The 22,855-nt window shown below is 46.4% G+C and overlaps 1 protein-coding gene across 5 annotated transcripts in view; it reads right to left on the bottom strand.

Annotated features, from left to right (window-relative positions):
• The window catches only part of Lpin (phosphatidate phosphatase LPIN), a 145,216-nt gene that overhangs the window by 8,297 nt on the left and 114,064 nt on the right, over positions 1-22,855 (bottom strand). For all 5 annotated transcript variants that reach the window (XM_075698896.1, XM_075698894.1, XM_075698893.1 and 2 more), the window contains exons 5-16: positions 22,197-22,468; positions 21,240-21,408; positions 18,872-19,033; positions 17,378-17,542; positions 15,212-15,281; positions 14,492-14,617; positions 13,622-13,761; positions 12,472-12,643; positions 10,813-10,961; positions 8,886-9,125; positions 8,165-8,279; positions 779-882 (exon numbers count right to left, since the gene is read on the bottom strand). In XM_075698896.1, coding sequence (XP_075555011.1) covers positions 779-882; positions 8,165-8,279; positions 8,886-9,125; positions 10,813-10,961; positions 12,472-12,643; positions 13,622-13,761; positions 14,492-14,617; positions 15,212-15,281; positions 17,378-17,542; positions 18,872-19,033; positions 21,240-21,408; positions 22,197-22,468 — 1,884 coding nt within the window. The remainder of the gene's footprint in view (positions 1-778; positions 883-8,164; positions 8,280-8,885; positions 9,126-10,812; positions 10,962-12,471; positions 12,644-13,621; positions 13,762-14,491; positions 14,618-15,211; positions 15,282-17,377; positions 17,543-18,871; positions 19,034-21,239; positions 21,409-22,196; positions 22,469-22,855) is intronic.

Here is a 22,855-nt window from a genome sequence, read left to right as displayed (position 1 = left end):
GGCCTCTTGCTTCAACACGAGCAAAGCGACGAGAACACAACGCAGTGCGCCTAGACATGTAGACGGTCTCCATCGCAGATCTCTTTCAAGATAGGGGCCACGCGGCCGCAGCAGCCGCCGTAGTAGAATGCCTCTCCTGTTTGCACCAGTACAGCACGTAAGTTTCAGGAACTCCAAACACATGTGATGCAATCTGTCTCCGCACAGTGATCACTTTTTTTTAAATTGCGGCATTGTGATGAGCTCGGCGTGTCTTCACAGTTGGCACTTCCATGCCGATAGAGCAAACACAGAAAATGGAAAGACGGACGGACGACTAACCTAAGTCAATGCCTAAGCACACATACTACAGCACATGGAGGAAGCTACGGAAGCTTGGCTCGAAGCACGTAGGAGACAGCCATTTTGAAATGCCGATGGTGATATGGTAACGCAGGTTTAGGTTTGTACTTTATTCTAACGCGTATGCAATTTTTGAACTCGTTTTATTGAGAAAAAAAAAGAAGGTGCGCATTAGATCCAAGTAAATACGGTAAGCGCCCAAAGTCAACAGTTCAGCTAGGAGGGATGCCACAGTGAATAGAGGGTCAGGTTAATTTTTAGCACTCTGGCTTCTTTTAATTAAAGGCTGACAGCAGAATCTCAGTCCACTGGCAAATTCTTTCATTTCTGCCCCGTCTGAATGCATCAACTGCATCTGGGAATCGAACCCGTGACCCCGCGGTCAGCAGCACAATGCGATAACCCCAGGGCCCATGACGGCAGGTGACGAACTTACGAGGAGAGAAAATTCTGCATCAGCTCCAGCTTCAGCTCTCCCTTGGGGTTGATGGTGAAGATGCGTGAGACGGGAATGCCCACTGCACGATAGGCCAATGTGTCCTGCCAAAGAAAAACAAAATATGTTGCAGAATTATAATCTCTGATGATTATCTACAAGGATGTGATTGCATTTCAGTGCTACGGTGCATTATGACACGATCCACAAGGTTGTACAGTCAAACCTCAATATAACGAACACGGATATAACAAAGTAAATATGAGATCTGGATGGTTATGAGGGTGTCTACCAAGTTGACATTTCCAAATTCCCTGAGTTTTCCAGGTTTTCCCTGAGCACTTTCGCAAAATTCCCTGAATGAGCCAGAGCTTTGTTTTATGTTAAGACAGGCTAACACCATGTTGCCCGATGCTGTCACTCTCTAGTAAGCATGTTGAAAAAAAAAGACTTAATCCAGTTTGAATAGTAAGGAGTAATATCTATTTTATTTAAAAAGAAAACAGAAGGAAGGTGTTAGTAAAATGCACAGTGAAAAAAAAACGGTAAAACCCATTCCAAATACAAATGAAAAGGAGATGCATACAGAAGTAAATATTTTTGAATATGAGCTATTTCTATCAACTGTTAGCAAGCTCATTGTTACGAGGCCTGAACTTTGTCACAACGAAGATTCTCTCTCAGCAGCTGGGAAGTCAACCTCAACTGTCCTGGCATACTGTCAGCCCATACACAACATCTCAGTCTGAGGTTTCACTGCTTTAAAGAGTTTATCTTGGTTTGCATGAGGGACACCTGCATCCCGGTGTCAGCCAACACTTTGTTTTTTGAGCTCAAGCTCCTTCAAAGAGGCGGCGGCACGCTTCCTTTCCCGATAATTCCTCAGTGCATCAGTCCTTTCTGTTCTCATCCTCCTTCGGCCATGCATTCACCCCATGGATCATTCGAAGCATCCACTTTGTCAGTTATAAGTCAATTACTATGTCCAGACTCCCTAGGGGCTGCAAAAACATCCAAAAAATCGGGCAGTCCGAAAAAAAATGAATGCATGTCTTTAACTGCCCTTAAGGGCTGAAATGCCACAGGCACGTCCGAAAAAGCTCTTAAGACCTGCCAGTACATTTATTAGGCATATCGGTGCTCGTACTGTGACAGGAGACGGGGGTGCACGCGTGTATAATTAAGGAATACATACTTTGTCCCGTGACATTTGCCCCTTCCCACGCTTGTTATGCTTCACCGCGTAAGACTGCTATACTGGGGCGAAGCTAACTTTCGGAAACTGGCATTACACAACGCGTTGTGCTCTGCGAGCTTCAAAGCCAATCGCGAGGATTACAAAGGCGGAGTTGGTGCCATTGCTGACAGCGGCGAATTCTTTCAATGAAATACACGGCGCCTCACGGCAAGAAGCCTAATAGCGAACGTAGAAGCACCAAGGCCTAATGTTGCCGCGGTGGTGGCTACGGCTGCCAGCGGATCTGCGTGCAAGAGTGCCGGTTCGAGGCGGCGAGATAACCAAAATGGCGGCGGTGGTGGCTTAGATTAATCCCATTTCAGACCTGCAGTCAGGGCCATATACATTGACTCTATGGAGTACGCGGTGGTGCCGCAAAGCTGTGCAAATTAACAAGCATGTCCGAAAAATTGGGCGCCTGGAAAATCGGTCGTTAACTACTCTGGCAATACCTCATGCCGATGACACGGCGTCAACGATGATTCGTTGCGATTGCTCTGTTACTGGAGCCAGCATTAACACGACTTTCGTTCCCTTTCAATAAAGTTACAGCTAATTTTCCCTGATAGAAGCCCAAATTCCCTGAGTTTTCCCTGAGTATTTCCAGACTATTCAAATTCCCTGAGAATTCCCGGCTTACCCGAATGGTAGACACCCTGGTTATGCTTTATGTCGATTAAGTATTCTCTAGCCAATTTTTCACGCCATGTCTTACAAGTCTGTCGGTGGTGTGTGTGTTTTTATGTTTGCAGTCAGAGACATTATCTGCAATGGAGCGCGAAATTAGATGCACCAACTAGACCGGCGGCCGCAGTAGTGGTGCAAGAATCCATGTGAGGTCCCCTCCATGCCTGGAAAGTCTGTTGGCAGAATGCGCTCTTTTGCTCGCACAACCTTATCGGCGATTGAGTATCAGATAGATGCACAGGCCAGACTGCTATTCCTTTTTGTGCTTTGTGAGTGGCCAGACAAACACGCCGCCCGCATTTATCAATATGATCAGCTGACCATAAACTGCGGATAAGTGGCATAAAGCTGGGCGAAAGGCATTGCTACGTAATTGTGACACAGGATGCTGTACTTACTTGTGCAAGACCTGCATTCCCTACTTTAAAGGTCGAAGATTCCAGAAGAACCCATTTCATGATGACTGTCTATGGCGATGCCAATCGCATTACCCTCTACTTAGAATCTGCAGCGATTTCTGTAGTGTAGTGATCTAGAATCTGTAGCGATTCTACAAATTTAAAACTTGTAGCGGTCATTCTGGGAGTTGCGCTGCCTCAGCTATATGCTACATACATTCTTTCTAGTACAGTCCCACATCACCATATGACACTTGCACGCCAAGATCAGTCATGCACCTGACAACATGACGACTGTATGACGCCAACACATTGACAGAGAAGAAATTACGTCAGTGGAACAAAAATGGCAGTATAATGAACATGGTATAACAATGACAGCTTGAGAATGATGACAGGATGACAATGAGTGTGTGACGAGCATGTCACGAGTATGCGACAACGATAGCATGGACGACAACTGCATCATGCAGTCTTTATGACGGCGATGGTGTGACGAGGATGGAACTACGGTTGAGCCCACATATAACGGTCCCACTTAAGGCGAATTTTCACTTAACGTGAGCTGTGTGACCGTCAAAATGTAGACTATTTCAATTGGATAAAATCGTACGTATAACGAACATCTTTGAGCCCTGCCGATCAGTTACAGCGAACGGACGGTGCAAACCCGCTGCCATGATGCGAAATAACGACAACCTCTGACCCCTTTGCGCGCGCGAGGTCTGTTTGCAAAAGCCTCCTTGGAGGCAAACTATCCGTTTCGTGCATGGAAGGAAAAAACATGGTTTCGCACCCCTGTACCCTCTCCCCGCCGTCACGTGCTGCCCACAAGTGTCGGCGTGTGGCTTCCAAGATCACCCGCCCGCCTATCCTCGCAACTGCACTCCCCTCTCCTTACTCTTTCTTGCAACTCCCTCACTATTTCAGCGCGCGCGCTAAGGTACCGGCTAAAGTTCAGAAGTTTTGCTTTCTGGCCGTTACCACGAAGCAATCCTATCCACACTAGTCTCGCTTCCACACTTCGTTCTAGTTAGGCCCAAATTGTAATTCAGGATGAACAGGAATGCCGTGCCTGCAGCAACCACAAAACGAAAAGCGCTGCTCACGGTAACGAATTGGGCAGTTTTGACAGAACTGTCTCAAGGTGCTTAAAACTGAGTTGGTGAAGAAGTACAACTTGTCAAAATCAACCATCTGGACGATGCTAAAGGTCAAGGAAAAGATTGCTAGCTTCGAAGCCGACTCGACGAACAGAAAGTGCCTGCAGAAGGCCACTTATGCGGATGCAGAGGACGCGCTGCTAAAGTGGTTCGTCGACACACGGGCTCGCAACATTCCAATAAGTGGGCTAATGATGCTGGACAAAGCCAAAAACTTCGCGTTCCTGCTAAATTTTCCTGACTTCTACCCAGGTACTGACCGGCTACATCGATTCAAAGTGCAGCACAGGATTGTTTTACAATCGATCGTCGGAAAGTGAGCAAGACGTTGCCACGTGGCTTGTAACAAACCGAGTCCTTATTGCAAGCTATACGGCGCAGAATGTGTATAACGCAGCTGAAACTGTTATTTTATCAGATGCTGCCAGACAAAATGCACGCCATCAAGGGCGACTCATGCACTGGCGGCAAACACAGTAAAGTGCGCGTTACAGCACTTCTGTGGACTAATATTAATGGCAGCGACCAGCACATGCCATTTGTAAATGGAAAATCAAAGAAGCTGCATTGCTTTTGGAGCTGTGTAGCTGTGCGCTACAAGCACAATACTAGGGCATGGATGACGCACAACTTATTCGCAGAGTGGCTGGGCGAGTTTGACTGCAACATGCACAGGCAGGGAAGGCGCGTGCTGCTCATGTTTGACAACTGCTGAGCGTACACCGTGCGAACTTCTCCGACGGCAGTTACTCTAGTTTTCCTGCCGCCCAATACCAGTTCGAAAGTGCAGCCACTTGATACGTGCATTTAAGGCATCGTATAGGCGCCGCATCGTGTAGCACTTGCTCATCACTGTAGACCGCCCGGCCGCCAACTTGCCGCTCCTAGTTTCACTGTATTCAGCCTATGAGATGGCAAAGGTGGCCTGGGCGGAGGTTATGGCCGCTTGCGTACAGAACTGTTTACGCAAGGCCAGCTTCATCAACGCAATGCCTAATGCCGAGCCTGATGCTTCCAAAGATGATCGGTCTGGCGGTGATTTGCGGCAGTGCTGCATCAACTCTGACATGGGGCGCTATGACACTGGTTGGGGTGACTTTTTTTCTGCTGATGAAGACGCTGATATTGCGGAACCGTGCACGGACGAGGGCATCATTGCGAAGTGCAGGTGGAGAACGACGCGGAGGAATCTGATGACGATGAAACTTCGGAACCAGCACCCATAAGCATGCCTGTAGCAATGGGCTACAGAGAGAGCCTCAGGCAACTTGTCTATACCAAGGGCCTCGGCGAAGAGCACGCTTCTGCTTTAAGTAAACTGGAGACCGCCCTCATTGGATCTGCATTGCTGAAACAGATGAGCATCACGAACTTCTTTGCAAAGAAATAAATTTTGTGTTTTGGCTAGCCAACTTCTTTTCTTTTTAAGCCGTTGTCCACTTACTACGCACTTCGGGGTATAAAGAGGATGCCGCGTAATGCTCAGGTTCGTTATAAGCGGGCTCAACTGTACCATGACGGCATGACGATGGCAGTATGACAACGAATCCATGATGACAGCTGTCTGATGATGCAATGATGACGATGGCATAACATTGGCAGAATAAATTGAGGTGACGGACGAGAGATTGATTACGACAGAATGGCAAAGAAATGACATCTACAAAGGTACAAAACAAGTATGGTGATGACAGCATGAGCCCAATTGGATGACGTTTCTGATGTGATGACGATAGTAACACGACAGCATGACGACACTGGTGTAACGATGACTGCGTGAAAACGATGGCGTAATGACAATGGCATCACAACAACGCAAGACAACAGATGCATGACAACAGTATGAGGACAATGAGTTGACTATGAGAGTACGACGATGATTGCTTGACGACAACTGTGTGACCAAACTTGTATGGTGAGGATGATGTGACGATGACAACCCCGATGGTAGAGTGTACTAGAACATGGAGAGTGCCTGGAATGGCTGCACTTTCAATGCATTGAAAGTGGAGCTAAACAAGCATAACGTCGTTTGGGGTGCTGCTATCGTTAGCACACATGCGGCATGGTGCAGAGATTGAACGTCTGCTTCTCATGTAAAAGATCGGGGCTCAAATCCTTGAAACAGGTAGTGTTTTTCTGTTTTCTTTAATACTTCATGTGTTGATGTTTTCATTCTTTATACTGATGCTTAATACTTGCTTCAATTGCTGTGCATTGCAACAAAGAGTCAAGCAGAACTTGCAGGAATAATAACAAAATACAGGTTCTTTTGACAGAACGAGATTTTTTGCAGCCACACTACACGGGCGTCAACAAAACTATTCCAACCAAAGCATGGCCTCCAAGACTTGCACGTACACGACACGAAACACCGCTGACGGGGGCTCGACAGGCTTCACTCGCTTCGCTGGCTGTGCTTTCCGACGCCATCGACACAAAAGAGAATGGTAAGTAGCCAATGTTCGGTGACAACGAAACGGCACAGGCTTGAATAATGCCAAAGAAGCAATACTGTGCCTGCTTTCATTCTTGCTAATTATTGTAAACACTGTCTCCTCGTATGTTCAAGTTCTGGTCTCCCTGCTTAGAACGCTTTGTATGCTTCATTCCTGCATCTGCAGATGCGATTTCAACAGCCACTACAAATACGCAGCGTCACATCGCATGCGCATATTCACGGACTGAATGCACCCCAAGAGAGGTCCCCCTTCGCTGATGGTACGCACAAAGCGTGCACTCCGGTAAATATTTTGAAAATTCAATATACTATGTCAATAAAGAAGGTTCAAGAAATCTTTGCTGTTAATTAATGAATTACACCTACCTCTCCGGGCAGATCTCATTCACATGCACTTCGTTTATGTATATTACCATTTCCACAGTTTCGTTCACAATAATTAGCAAGAATGAAAGCAGGCCCAATATCGCTTCTTTGGCTGTATTCAAATTTGCGCTGTTCCGCGGTCACCAAACGTCGGCTATTGACCATTCCCTTTCGTGTCAATGGCTTCGGAAAGCACAGCCAGCGAAGCGAGTGGAACCTGTCAAGCCGGCGGCGGCGTTTCATGTCGTATGTGTGCAAGTCTCGGAGGCCGTGCTTTGGTTGGAATAGTTTGGCTGATGCCCATGCGGTGGAGTTCTGTCTCGTTCTATCAAAAAACCTGTATTTTGTTATTATTCCTGCAAGTTCTGCTTGAATTTTTGTTGTAATGCACAGCAATGGGTACACGCAGTGGCGAATGGCAGTGGCTATGCGTTTCGACTTCGGCAGCAGCACATCATCGAGATCAGCCGCCACCGAGCTAGCGCTCTGATTACCGCCGCACAGGGGTGGCATTGGAGGAGCGAAGAGAGCAAGGCTCGCGCCGCGCGCGAGAGATGGCGCCAGGAGGGGCTACGGAGCTGGTTATGATGAGGCACAACGGCGACGGCGACATGAAACAGGCACCAAAGAGCTGTGCTCTATAAAGTGTCACTTATAATGCATGCTTCAGCACAACGACCATCTCTGCGAGTGTGCTGATAAACTTCGCTGAAGACGTTAGCAGCACTGTGAGCAGGAGCGTTGAAGAACGAAGTAGGACTTTATCAATGGTGTTGAATATTGAATGAACGTATGGGCAGTGTGTAGCCAGTGTTTGCAATATGTTTTACATCATTCACGACGTCATCAACGGTTTTAGCAGGTACTCATATGCCCGACTCATGTAAGATATACACCCTGCCAAGATTCCAGAGAAAAAAAAAAGTGCAGGTTTTACACAAGCAAATATGTTGTTACCCTCCTGCACTTTGGCCTCTGTTCCACAGTGCCATTTGTTCACTACATAAGGTTAACTCCTATAGTTTCCAGCTGAGCTGCTTGTTGTGAAGCCCTTCGCCTCTAATGCATACTCACATTAATCTTATTGCCAAATCCAGCATAGAATGGGTTCCCGGTAACGTTGAACAACGTCTGGATATCCCGGAGACAGCTGATCTTGAACTCCTCCGGTTTTTTCTCAATCACCTCCCTGAAAACAAACACAGATTGAACTTAAATAAAAGGCAGCTGTAGGGACTAAACTGACGCAGCTACATACTCGATGATACATGAGTGAGTATTTAACCTTGTGACTGGCGTTTTTTTTTTCCCTCAACTGCTCCTCACTCTGTGCCAAGGTTTTTTTTGCATGCTGGTTCAGCGAATATTTATTAGTTTATTAGTATAATACTGCTACTTTCATTCATAGAAGCTGGTTCCCTATCATAGCTTGCAACAGAGTCAGAATTTGTCAACAACTGATAAATTCTTTTATCTGCCAAAAGTGCGAATGGACCTGCCATGCTAACCTGTCCTGGCTGCCCTGCCGAGATGAAGCGACAGAGCACCAGTACACGCGCTCCAGCTATTGTCAGAAATTGAATATACGAGCTGCATGCGGCTTAACCAGACCAATCTGTGAACGGCACAATGAGTTCATGATGTTCTTCGTGCAATTTGCTTTTGGTCAGGGGCTGGGAGTGTGCTTAAAATGCAGAGCGAGTGTACTTGGGAGTAGCAAAGAGTGTGTGGGTCGTCTCCAGGATATCCCGAGAGCGGCAGTGCAAAGGTTCCGAGAGACGGAGGCCGCGCTCACTTGTGGAAGGCGTTGATGAGCGAGGTGGGCGACAGCAGCAGGGGTCCGTCGGGCAGCCAGAGGTCCCCCTGGCGTACGCTGCGCAGGTACTCGCGCGTCAGGTGCGCCTGGCCAATGGCGCGTGCCGACAGGTACAGGAACTGGTAACCATTGGCGTGGATCTTGGTGAACAGCTTGGCCACCCCAGACTGGGCCCAGTCTCGGCCCAGGATGGGCATGATGTGGCCCAGCACGTCGGACCTGCAGTGGTGCGAGGGTGCTGCACTGTTGCCTTTCTACATCTACAGCAGCGTGGGCAGACGTTGCAGGTTTAACAGAGGTGCGATAGGTGGTGTAATCCCAGCGAGGTGCACCCCAGTGATTTGGTGCACCACTGGACCAGAGATACAGTGGCAGCGCACTCGAAATAATGGAAGCCAATTTCAAAGACCATACTTTTGTGTACTGCAATCGGCAGAAGCATTTTTGCGACCTCTAATCATGTCATGGCCACCATGTTTCGGGCACGACCTAATTTGGCTGGATATGACAGACGACATCACGTAATCTGTGGGGATGCTCGATTCCCTCGCGTTTCCAGTTCTTCCGTGTTTTCCGACCTAACTTTTCGTGCCTCCTAATGTTTGGCTTTCCTGCACGACACGACGACAGCAAGAGTCGGTGTCATAGTTATGTATTGGCTGGTTGGTGACCCATATTCACGCAACTACAGCACAAGAACCAATGATGGACCTACAACTGGGGACAGACACAAATGTTGACTTCTGACTAAAGGTTTATTTTCAGTTTCGCACGTAAATGCATAGAAATTCATAAACACAGGACAACTGATTGCAAGGCGTGTGCAACATGTGGAGAATGTCTTCACCTCGTTATTCCCCTTCGTCAGATTCTGTGCTTTACTCGCTTGATTGTATGTAGCTACGGGACAGCGCAAGTACTCCACAGATGGTGCTTCACACTTTTCGAACTTGGGAACACCAGCACACATGGCCCTGCTGTGCACTCATTGGTGCCCTATGTAGGACTATACCGCAGGCTATCCTGCGGAAGGTTCACATTTGGCTTTGGAGTGCGGCACTGGCATGAGCAAAGACAGTCATTGGATATCACTTGGATGTGCAGTGGCTTGCCAAAGCTCACTTGGAAACAACTTCGGTCTCAGAATCTGGCGTGGGTGAATGCTCGCTCAGTATTTGTCTTTACCAAATGTCCTTTTCAACCGCAGAAATCATATAATGAGGTACTGTCATGGAATTAAAAACTGATACCATAATGGGTTGGCCAATATTGTTTGTACTAGATTGTTTCGAGTCGTGGTATGAAAGAAAAGCAGACTTACAAATCGTAGACAAAAGAAGAAAGAAAGTACAGAAGAAACATCGACTATCAATATGCTCAGTTTCCTGTCATTCAAAACTTGCTACGAGAGATCCAACAAACATTTAGACAATATAAGTAAGCCACCCAAAACAATCACAGAGGTTGCATTAGTCTCTGACAATGTAAGAATGTCGTGGCAAGTAAACTGCTGTCCCATTCAAAGAGATTGTGTAGAAATGTGCCAGCCAATTATGTTCACTTGTTTTTGAGACTCAGCAGCATAGGCAAACCTTTCAATAACGCCTTTCTGGAAACCATGTTTCGGAATACAGAAGCACAGAAAAGCAGGCTTAGTGCATTTTGTGGGAGCTTATACTGAATTTTTAAGTCACTGACTACAGTTAGTTTTGTGGTTCAGCCTATGGATAGGGGGGGCACATGGACACGGTGAGTGCTGAAAGAACCCATAACAGCAGCTACTGCTGTAAAAGGGCAGTAGTTCCCAATAATAACATAGCGCTACAGTAAGGATTAGATACAGACAGAGAGAGAAAGAGAGAGAGTGAAATAAGGGTCGGTTCTAAATGACAGCAGCCCCTCTCACTTTGTGATAGTGCCATCAATGTCCGAGATGACGATCTTGTCGTCATGCCGCCACAGGTAGATGTGGCACATACAGCGTGTTGTGCCCTGGTATGCTGTGGTGACGCTGAACACAGCCTCATTGCGCCCACTCTTCAGGTTCAGGCTGGCCTGGGAACAAAAGGGGGGGAACCACTGTCACGAACACTGTCACCGAGTCACGAGACTGCAAGACAACAAAGGCACAGCGGCATCCATTGCCAGCAATTCTGACTACGTTTCCTTCAAAACAGTTGGTAACAATTTTTCAGAAATGGAGAGTGCTGCAAAAATGTCAGAATATTCAGGCAGTAAAAAAAAAAAGAAAAGAAGAAAAAGAAAATAAAGCTTCCATGATAAAATGCACTTCACTGTTTCTTACAATGCCAACACAACAAAATTTTTTCACAGACGATTGCTCAGCGTTTTGCTTTACTCAAATATACTATCTACTTTAAATTTTGTGATGGTTGAGGCTCCAAGTGCATTTAGCGTTTTCCCATCGTGCATTGTCATGCAGTGAAAAGACTGTGAATGCAATTCTGGCACATATTCTTGGATTATCATTTATGGCGATAATATCCCTTTTGCGCGATGTAGTGCTCAAGCAACCAATGAACACACACTGAAATCAATATGACCGAAAGTGACTGTCCGAGAACACGTCCTTTTAATTCCGGAACGCTATCAGTTTAAGCTGTGCTGCACAAAATCCATTAAAGAAGAAGAAGCTCATTAATTTTATGCTCGCATGCAAGTGTATGCCATTTCATTCTGTAAGCGCACACATGAATTAAACAGCCATTCACTGTAGTTGCCGGCCTGACCGCTCTTGGACCCAAATTTCGCTTGATGCACCTGTCCATCAGTCCAGCCCGTACATGCTGCCTCACACGCGATCTCTGGTGTAGTCGTGGGTAGGAACATAATGGGGGCAAGACAGCAGCAATGGCTTGCTGCCCGCCACCCCCGTTGGCTAGTCCTAGCCAGCTCTACTTTGGGAGATGGCGATCTAAGTTGTAGTGTGGTTTTGAGTTGACAAAGCGCTCTTTACAGTGGCTACATAAAATACCTCGGTGCCCGGAGTTGCCAAAGAACTCCCTTGATAATGAAATTAGGGGACAGACAACAGCCTGAATGATGGCAACCTTTATCGCGGCTGCCATTTTTGTGGCCTCGCACATGAGGATCAGTTCGGAAACCCAGGAGACGTACCGTGTGGCAGCCAAAATTTTCTGCTGCCCTATACATTGGCTCTACAGAGTTTATTGTTATTATTATTATTAATTCTGTGGCTTTATGGGCCGAACCCACAATCTGTGAATGAAGCACACGCCATAGTGGGGGACTCGGCATTAATTTTGACCACCCGGGGTCCTTTAACTGCATCTTAGCACACGAGCGTTGTTGCCTTTCGCCCCCACTGAAATGGGGGCGCCGCGGCCTGGACTGAACCCATGACCTCGAGCTCCAGAGTGCAACGCCGCTCTGTAGAGTTGGCGGTAGTGCCGCTGAGAAGTCAGAATTATTGAGCAGGTTTCGAAAAATCAGGCAACCAAGTTATCGATCAGTGACTGTACTCCAAAACGTCCAAAATGCGAAGAAATCCACACAGCAGCAGCACACGACACGAGAGGCTCACAATTTCGTCGGACGAAAGGCGAAGGGACTTCTTGAACTTGTCGCAGAAGTAGGGCCGCTTCTCCCTGGGCACCTTACGGTGCTCAGAACTCGCCCTGCCGTGTGTGTCAGAGGTCTCCGCTTCGCTCGACGTCGACGCGTACTGCTCCTCCTTGCACTCGCGTGACACTTCACTGCAATACACAGAGACCACGCGGTGCCTTTCTGTTACTTGAAAAAGAAAATTTCACCACACACAACTTTCCCGCTTTGCAGTGGTGCAGCAATGAATGAAACGCACCCCTATTTCCCAGCAGGGGCAACGTAAGTACGAGTTTCTTTAACATAACATGTGCTGTTGGCCACAAAAGCTTATGGGACGCAAATTTTGCGTTTCATTTCATTTACTTTCGGGGACATTCGGGCATTACAGAAAGGAGTGGGTAAGCAATCCCAAATGCAAACTCAGACGATGGATTTTCCCAGCAGAATGTTTTAACACATAGACAGAGACAACTGACGGACTAAATTACAGACTATCGAATCCAGTCGGAACGGTACTGTACGAATTAGTCTAAAAAAACCACTCGCACCACCGCCTCCTCACTAAGACTGTTCTACATTTGCCTCTCGTCGCCGATTTTCTCGCCTGTCTTTATCCTGGATTTTCACATTCCATATCAAGTGACAGTAAGCTGACTCAACAAGCCTGTCGTGTACATTGCACAGGCTATCCCTAAAACCATGATCTTGCCAGGTGCCCACACCACCATGTTCCTGCAGTCATTTCTTTCCCTCCAAATCAGCCATGACCATAGTGGCCGTACAAGACAAACTGCACTGTTCAGCAATCCAGTGTACCTGCCTGCCATCGAGTGCTTTGTAGTACTGCCACTGTAGTGACCATACGTCAGTTTGCAGTGCCTCACCATGGGAGTCGCCGCCCCTGGCTCCGAAAATCCAGTTTAATACGACCTCCCCTCCCCCCCCCCCCCCCCCAGCGAGGCAGGCAAAGTGACGGAAGCACAGCAAAGTGACAGATGGCCACCACACCATCATCAGTCTTACCCTTCACACACCCACTTCTGATATAATGTCTCTCGATGGGACGATTGAGGCATGCATAATAAATAAACAAACAAACTGCGTATTAGAGATGCGCAGGTTCTTACATTTTGTCAAGTGGTATGGAGTGCGGGGGATCGATGAGAATCACTTCGTCTCTGCAAGGAGTAACGACAGGCTCTTGTGCCTTCACAACAACATCCGGGCCTTCGCTGCCGTCGCTGACACCCAAGTTCTCGTCGCTATGCTGCAAGGGACAATGGATGATCACGTCGGCACCACAACACCACAAAAGAGCTGCACCTTTGTTAAGTGTGCTCAAACTCACGTCAAAAGAGAGAGAGGGAAATAAGAAATAAATTCATCTGTGTCAGCTTAATTAAGTCGACTGAACATTACACCACACCCCAAAATTCAACGCACTGCAATTTAACGATTCATACTAGTGCCAGCTTACGCAATTATAACTAATTCCCTTTGGGCACGAATAATGCACGCATTGGTGATACGAAACAATTTGTTTTTAGAAAGTGGCTTGAATCACATGAACTCCTTGTTTTTCTAGGTGGATGTGGGCCTAGTCGAGCAGAGCACAGAGATGAGGTGCTTGTAAATTGTGCCACAATTGCCTAATGGAAAACGTCAGTAGCAGTAAAGTTAGTAGTTACCAAACTACCAAAAAGTAGTTAACAAAGTTAGTAGTTCGGGCAAGTTGGTCCAGCATATTCAATGTACTTAACTGCTACACAGGAAAGGACAAGGCACATGCGCATGTGACTTGTCCCTTTCTGCTTTGCGATGACAAAATTAAAAAAAAAAACAGAAAAGCCATCTACCGTGGCAGACGTCAGTCAGTGCAGAGCGAGACCGATATTCCATGTTTTCCTTTAGTTCCCATTCTTCCACTCGTAATTGAAAAATGAAAAAAAGAAAGGAACAACAGAAAAAGAGTCAGAACAAGAGCAAACAGAGCCTACCTGAGAATCTGGCTTGTTAACGCCGTCAGGCTTGGCTCCTCCAGTTCGGCCCCAAGACCACCACGAGTAGGTCGCCTTCTTCTTCTTCTTGGGCATGTGGATGTCTGCCAGCCTGTCCAGAGTTTTCTGAGGAGCACAAAAAATAAAAACTGACACTGAACGAACGCAACAAGAGTTCGAGTTCTTTACTGTTGTTATGAATCTCACAAAGGTGGAAATTTGGGCTTTTCGGTGGCCCGCTATGTTGAAATTTCAAGATTGACGCAGAGAAGTAGTGGAGTCTGCTCTGTTAAACAGAAATGCTCCAACTACAGTGAAATCACGACAATTTGAAATCTCTTCATTTGAAGTGACAGATCATTTGAACTGTTACATTGGCCCCAGCAAAGTCCGCAGTATTTGAATAGAAAAAGAAAAACTTCCGTGAATTCAAACTCTTAAAGCCGCGCAACGGTGATTCTGAACAAAATTTCTCACTCCCACAGACCGCTTTTTTGGACAAACCGGAGCCAAAGGCTCCCTGCCGCTGCAAGAACCCTATCAAATGCAATGTAGGTTTGAAATGTTACATGGCATATATAATTAAAAATATATAAAGACTGTTTAGAAGACTCTTGATTGGTTCAACTGCTCACTGCAGTAATTGAGTTAGGAGAACTTAAAAAATCCTTGGAGCCATTTATGTATTATCATTCTTATTCCTTTAAACACTCATCTTACCTCTGGCAAGGGCCTCTGGAACATGGCGAGGGACAGCAGGTGTGGCGCGATGGCACTCCAGTTGTAATACCTGCATGGAAAAAAAAAGTTGGTGAAGGATTCCAGCATACTCCAAAGACCAGAGAACACATTGAGTGGGTGCAATGCACTCTCTAAAACTGATCGAAGATGTTCTGCTAATAAAGCGGCTACATAAGAGCTTATTCCTCAAAGTTGGGCGCAGGTGACGTCTAGTCAAAATTTGCTACAAAGCGCCAGTGAAGTCACCAGCATCGATCTGCCAGACAGCATCGTTGAGAACAAAGGGGCAGCAACAATGATGATGATCATGATGATGAAACTGAAAAATCACTAGACCAATCTCGCACCACCATAAACACGTTCCCTGCAACCTGGGTCACAAGTGGGTCACTGCAGCTATTCCTCCCGACTGGCTTTGAAGGGTTTTGCAGTGTGCAGTGCAAGTGACTACTAGAAGTCGACGTAGAGGACACATTCCTGTTGTTTCTGGACAGACTCGTCATGAGGTCATGCTCTCTTCCCCGTGAAGAAGTTTTCCACAAGCACGACTCTCTTATAATGCATTGGTGGGTCATGATGCACCAGAGGAATACGAGGAGTGACCCACCAGTGGGTCATCACGCACGGGAATCGCAACCTCAAAATGTGCAGTTGCAGTGAATGTATTAAAGGGGTTCTGAACCACCGCTCGGGCTTAGTGAAAAAACGCAGTCCGCAGATAACACACGCCGCTGTGAACATCTCAGCCAAATTTTGTATTCGTGCATGGTGCGTGGAGGGTTAATACGCTCAGAAAAATAGAACAAAATACACACAAAGAAAGTAATCTTTACAAGGGCCCTGAACCACTTCTTGGGCTTGGTGAAATGACAAAGTCCGCGAGCAGCATACGCTGCTGCGTCCGCAGATAACATACGCCGCTATGAACATCTCAGCCAAATTTTGTATTAGTGCATGGTGCGTGGAGGGTTAATACACTCAGAAAAATAGAACAAAATACACACAAAAAAAGTAATCTTTACAAGGGCCCTGAACCACTTCTTGGGTTTGGTGAAATGACAAAGTCCGCGAGCAGCATACGCTGCTGCGAACCTCTCGGCCAAGTTTTTCTGTCGTACGCAGTGCGTGGAGCTTGGAAGTGGGTTGCAAAGTCACTTTTTTCACAAGCACTCTCTTTTCAGCATAAGGCCTTGTCCTCACTCTCTTCTGGGCCCTTTATTTCGTCACCAGATGCTTTATTTCATCCTTTCCTTAGACGGCTGCTATTCGCCGATAGCTGACATCAAGCTGTGGTCGGCTACGTGACATAGATACCGGCAGCCGCCGCGGGATGCCGTCACGAGTCTACTGGCTAAGCGCACTGCGGCCCTCTGAGGACAATTGCGTTTGGCTTGTGTTTAGCACCTTGTAGGCACCAAAGGCAAAAGTTATGGCCATCTGAAATGAAATTTGGACTGCGCGCCACGGTCACATTTAGAATGTAGAGCGTTGCGGGCATACTCCACTGCACCATAGCCTTTGCAGTGCAAGGCATTGAAGAAGGAACGGGTGCACAGCGGAGGCCATGTTTGATTGAAGATAACTACGCTTCTGCTGAACGCATTGAAGCACTTTTTGTGGCAGTATATTTCTGAAATGGCCTATTTTCACTTCAAATGCCTTTCTCCACTTTGATAAAAAGTGGTTCCGGGCCACCTTAACATAACAAACAACCAAGCACATATAATGCATGCACTTGGATTAAGTAGCTAATTAAGGCTATTGATTTAATTAAGCTTTTCCGTGCCAAAGTTGCAATTGGCTAGCCTAACACGGGGACAATTGGAGATCGCAGGGAGAGGCCTTCGTCCTGCAGTGGAGATAAAAATAGGCTGATGATTATGATGATGCCACAGGATACATTATGTTTCCTTTCATTGGCCCGGAGTGTTTTTTTTTTCCATCCACCATCTTGTTTTCTGGAAGCTGCCCAAGTTTTTGCATTGAACCACTTACGTACCATCAAAATTGGAACGAGTACAGCTAAATACTACGCAGTCAATTTTTGTCGCATTTTAGCACTAGTCAAATGACTTAAGCTGAACCCCTCATCAGTAAACAAACCATCCAGTTCACAAGAAATCTCAAGAGACGCAGTCAACGTACTTTCCGCCCATTCGAATTACAAGGTCCGGGTTGTTGAGCACGTCCGGGTTCTCGCAGAAGGTGTCGTACGTGATCAGGAAGTGAGCAAACTTCTCCTCCATCATGGACTTTTCGCAGTCCTGGAGTCCCCCGCACAGGGACATGGCAAGGTCCGAGTACTTGTGCCTGTTTCGGGCAGTAAAAACAGAAAGCTCTTAAAAAGGTGAAAGCAAGTGAGTAAATTTTACTTTTTCTTATTAGTTACACAGTATACAAAGAGACAAACTTTGCGAAAAGCATTTGGATTCCTAGCTTCAGGTCAGTTAAAATTCATAACAAATTTCTGTGAACAGAGCAGTACAGTAGAGCCTCATTCATACGTTATGGAAAGAAAGAAAACGCCAGGAAAAAAATGCACTAATTGGGAAAATGTACAACCCGCAATGACTAAAACATTCGGCAGGCTCAAGTGTAGTTGACATCTACACAATTCAAAGCATTACACGAATTGTTGCAGCATAAGATGCCGACATTCACCAAAGTAATGGGGCTCAAGATGTGCACTGTCATTCTTGCGACATCGGCACTAGCGCACCATGAATTTGGCCCCGAGTCAACAGCTTCTTCGGAAGAGGTATTTTGGCAGGAAGTTATCGCATGCCTGCTCGGTGAGAAAAGTTGCGGCAAGAGACGCTAATACGCGTCGGGCTGGCAAGACCCAAGTGTCCCGACATGCACTTTGTGGTTTTTCAATTACGGAACATTTTAAGATGCTGACGAGAAACCAAAACGAAACTGAGTGGGTGGGCAACACCGGAATACGATGCCACCAGGGCGAAACGTGATGCTCCCTTCGTGCTGCTTTCAGCAGGGAATGGCAGGCCATCAGGGTTATCACCTACTTTTTAAAAGCATGCAGTATGCTTTTAACGGCACAATATCTGTGAATGTGTGATGACCTAAGAGAGAACATTTGTTGATGCTGGAATAGGAACCCAATTGTATGCTGGCGTTTTCACTGGAGATGGGTGGGCAAGTTTCGCAGGGAAGCTGCTGCGGCAGGCAGCTACTGCGTTGATCGCGCGTGCCTCGAGTCCTTTTCACGTTCACGTGCGATCTAATCGCCAGGAAACGTATCTATGACTGTAGTTTGGTGATGCGCTGAACGGTGGTGCTGAAAGATAGCGTTTTCCAAGAATGTATGAGCTGGTAAAACAAAAAGAAAAGGTGCAATTGTAACGGGCCACTTTTTGTGTTCTCAATCATGAACACTGGTGCTGGGAAATCGTACGTAACAGGATCGTATCAACGAGGTTATACTGAACATAGTCCGAAAAAAAAAAGCAAGAAAAAAAAAAACAGCGAGTCATTATAAGTGAGTATCCACTTAATGTGCCAACAGATGTTTCCTGGTGTTCACTGTTCGCCAGCTCATGTGATTCGTAGCTCGAACTGCACCATTCGTTTTTGGTGAGACAGGAAAGCTGGAGTGTGTGATGCGGGGAGCGTGGTCACCTGCAGAAGTCGAACATGCTGTGCCGTTCCTCTGTGTCACTGTCCAGACAGTGCAGCGTGGTCATGTGGCTGGTGCCCGTGTCGCTGTTAGGAGACTGGGACAACGACGGCCCATTGCCGGACTCGGCGTCGTCGTCTTTGCCTCTTGGCGAGTGTGCCGACCTGAAAGGCAATCAACAGGATGACTACAGTCTTGATGGCGTTCGTTGAAATTCGCTGGCTTCAAGCAACCAGGGTGCAGCAACTTAAACGAACACTACAGATGAATATTAAGCGAGGCTTAGATGTCCCAGATGTCACTTCGACCAAGAACCAAGTTTTCACAGGCAAGAAAATGCTGGATGCGATGAAATACAAGCTGCATTTGATGATAGAAAGACTTTAAAGAAGCAGTTTTGTCTGAACAAAGGAGCCTCTATGGTAAGTTTGCATCAGCAACACATGCTTTCAATGCTTTTTGGCACAACTTAGACCCCCCTCCCGATACGGTAACCCTCTCGCTACAGTCTTAAGTGCTATAAGTTATAACAACGCTCTTTTACATGAATGTGCATGAAAAACACTAAGCAATTATGCAAGCAACTGGTTACTGGTTACTTATTTCCCACCTGAAATTAAAGTTTTCTTTCTAGATTTCTCTGCTGTTCTGCATTACTAAATGCCTTTACGTTTCTTATGTTTTCCAGTCACAAATAGGAAATTTCCAGCTTCAAACATCTTCTGTGATCACAGAAAAAATCTGCTACCTCAAACGAGCACGAGCGATCACACAGGATGAGCCAAAAGGCAAGAACAAGTTGCCAAAGCAGCCACAGTATTCCGCTGCAAAGAGCTGCATTAAGGGTTCAGTTACAAATGGGGTGCGACATTCTATTAAGAGTGGAATGTGGGAATCCCCACGTACAACTGATGCTTGACTACCGGCACAAGAGGGAGAGAATAACTTATTTAAATGCTGGCTCAAGGCCAATTGGGATAGTGGGCAAAGAAGAACGGACTAATACGCAAGCCACACAGGCACTTTCCAAGTCCTTTGAACCAAAGGTCCCTTACTTCAAAGGAGAATGCACGCTGTCACACAGGTTGCATCAAAGGAGGCTTACTCGAATCGCGCTTTGAGTCAAAGGAGGCCACACTCGTACTTTGATATCTCAAGGGAATAAATACTCTCGAGCCTAGAGAGTATCCAAGAGAATAAAAAAAATCTGTATAGTTGAAATCTGTAGGGCTGAAATCGTAAATTGAAATTTTTCCATTCAGAACAAGTTACTAAGTAGCATTAAACACTTTTGGGACACCCGCAATCTCAATCATGAACGCACCAGTACACTAACGGCGGTCCGGCCCGTCGTCAGCAGCAACATCGGCACAACACAGTTGCCATGTGCGATTTGGTTATCAGGTGCTACACATCGAAGTCTCCTCTGCTTTTTCTGCACATCATTACTTTCTTTTTGGTCCCTCGTCATTCTCGCTCTTTAGTTTTTTTTTTTTTTTATCGCATCTACGACAGGCCCAGACCCGTCGCTGAACTGCATTCCGTGATGAAGCCAGAGCCGTCGGTAGGCAGTTGTTGGCGATGAGACGCCACGTATATCGCACACCTTTTTGCTTGCTGCCTCGACGTCTATTTCTAGTGATGACACTGCAGTGATTGCCAGTACTATTTCATTGTTTTTTTCTCCCATCTTCAACATCGTCGCTCATCTTCACAATTGTTGGTTTGAGAAAACAAAGTGAAAATACCAACTGAAGCAAGGGTACAGTGTAGCAAGGGCAACACCGAACGATCGATGCCAACCTGCGCCAGCATGCGGTGTACAAAGCAGTACACACGGTGGCCATCATTACAATTAATACCTATGTATTTGATGAAGTAACACCTTTACTATGCGTGCACTTTGTTTTGGTGCTTCAATGTATTACGAGAAGTGAATATTCCAGAAAAAGATATGGCACAAATTTATTCTAAAACGTATTTGGGCCCTTTTTTTTTTAATTTGGAGGCGATGGCAGTGCCAAGGATACATTGCGGTTTCTGTTTAGAGTTTCAAGGCGACCATGTAGCACTGACACATATCACTTGAAATAATGCTCCTTTGAAAGCTCTACACTCCTCTTCAAACGACCTTTGGCATGTCGGTGTGACTGAGGTATTACAGTGGCTGACTAAGGAAGCTTCACATGCGAAGCCCCGCCTGGAGCTATTTCATTGACGTCTGGCCATGCTAACCATGTCAGTGTCTTAGTCCTGTGTATTTGCACACGACGTTATGAGCACGTGCAATATTTCCCTTGCAGCAGTGACTGCAATAGATGAGCTGAAGTAAACGACACCAGGAGCAAATTGATTAACACACTCCCTTACCTAAACTTTGGGAAGTAGAGGGCTGCAACCTCAGGGTCTAGTTCCCTAGGGTCGAGGTCATCTAGAAAGATGCCGTCCTTGGCCGTCGCCATGTCCTCCTTCTGCTTTTTTGTCGGCTTCATGAAGCTTAGCACTCCGCCCAGCATCGAGGGCTTGCCACCTTCCCCAACTGTCACAAGCACATGCAAGGAAAAACAAAGGGGGAAAAAAAAAACATTCATACCTTACCAGAAAAGCACAGCATCAACAAGCGCGCAAGTGAGCAGCAGACTGCATTATCATCGTCCATCCAAATCACTCTCAGTGATAGCGTAGCATCTAAAATTGGGCCCAATATTATTGCATTGTTGGTGAGGAACAAAATGCTGCCAATGAACTGGATGTGGCTCATGACCCTTTTTAACCTATAAATAAATCAAGGTTCCAAATGAAAAAAGAAGCATAGAATCAGTTTAGACTGGTATAAACATATTCCAAAGTCTATTAGCATTTCCTTGGCGGGGAAGAAAACAGCAGTTGTTAGCAGAGCAAATGAAGAATAAATTTCCAATATTGAATTTTCTGTGTCCAAACAGCAGCACTTTCTTATTTTTTTGTGAGGCAACAGAATTTTATCATACTTCCACTTATGTCCCCCCCCCCATTTACATTATACAAAGATCTTTACCTTAGAAGTTACCAGGTTGAAACCTTGCTTACAACTAACATGCAACTGATTAGCCCTCACTAGGTGCTGTCAAAGTCCGTGGCGGGTAGTCATGAACTTCCCCTTATGTCATGACATCACATAAAGGGAAGTCAGCCTAGGAACATCAAAAGCTGGTGTCACTTTCTCACTTGCTGAGCTTCTGCTATGAATGAGACTGAATATTCGATACTTCGCAAGTCTAGTTTACCAGCCTAGGCTATGGTAATGCTTCAATGTAGAGTCCCTCTTACATGTACTCAATCACTCACCCAGCTTCTCTGTAGCGTCCTCCTCATCCGAGGACAGAGGGCCCAGGTGCTTGGAATCCTGGCTGTCCCTAGAGAGCCTGAGGACACCGCTGTTCATGGCAGACGTCGCCGCGCTGATCTCCTCTTGGGAGAACCGCGACGCGTTCGGAATGTGCGGAAGCTCGCCCCACGTCCAGCTGATGGTGTTCTCCTCCGTCTGGCTGTTGGCATCCATCATCTGGTTCTCGTACTCCGTGTCGGACTTGGGGCTCGAGGGCCTCGAGTTGTGAGGGCTGCAGGAAGGGTTCCGTCAGATTCCATGTGGCCAGAACTGTCTAGTAGTAGTACTAGTAGATAGTAGCAGTAGTAGCAGTAGTAGTAGTAGTAGTAGTAATTTATTGCCTTTAATAGAAAATGACTGATGGGAGCAGAGGAAAGGAAGGGCTGCGGGTAACTGCCTCACTTTACAGCGGACACCTGAACTGTCTCGTGTCGTTGGAAAAAATGTAGCATAAGGGAATAAAAAATGAGGAGCTGAAAGTTAGAATGAAAGAGACATTGGAAAGGAAACAGGAAGGCATAAGTTAAACAAAGGAACATGGCTATACAATCATTTTAAAGAGTTAGCATTGCCACATGTCCAGCTTCGGACCAGCACAGTTCAGTTTTCGCAAATGATG

This window comes from Dermacentor variabilis, chromosome 7 (genome assembly GCF_050947875.1).
Source record: "Dermacentor variabilis isolate Ectoservices chromosome 7, ASM5094787v1, whole genome shotgun sequence".
Taxonomy (NCBI): domain Eukaryota; kingdom Metazoa; phylum Arthropoda; class Arachnida; order Ixodida; family Ixodidae; genus Dermacentor; species Dermacentor variabilis.
Note: the sequence above shows the minus strand (reverse complement) of the source record. Positions and strands in the feature narration are given on the sequence as shown.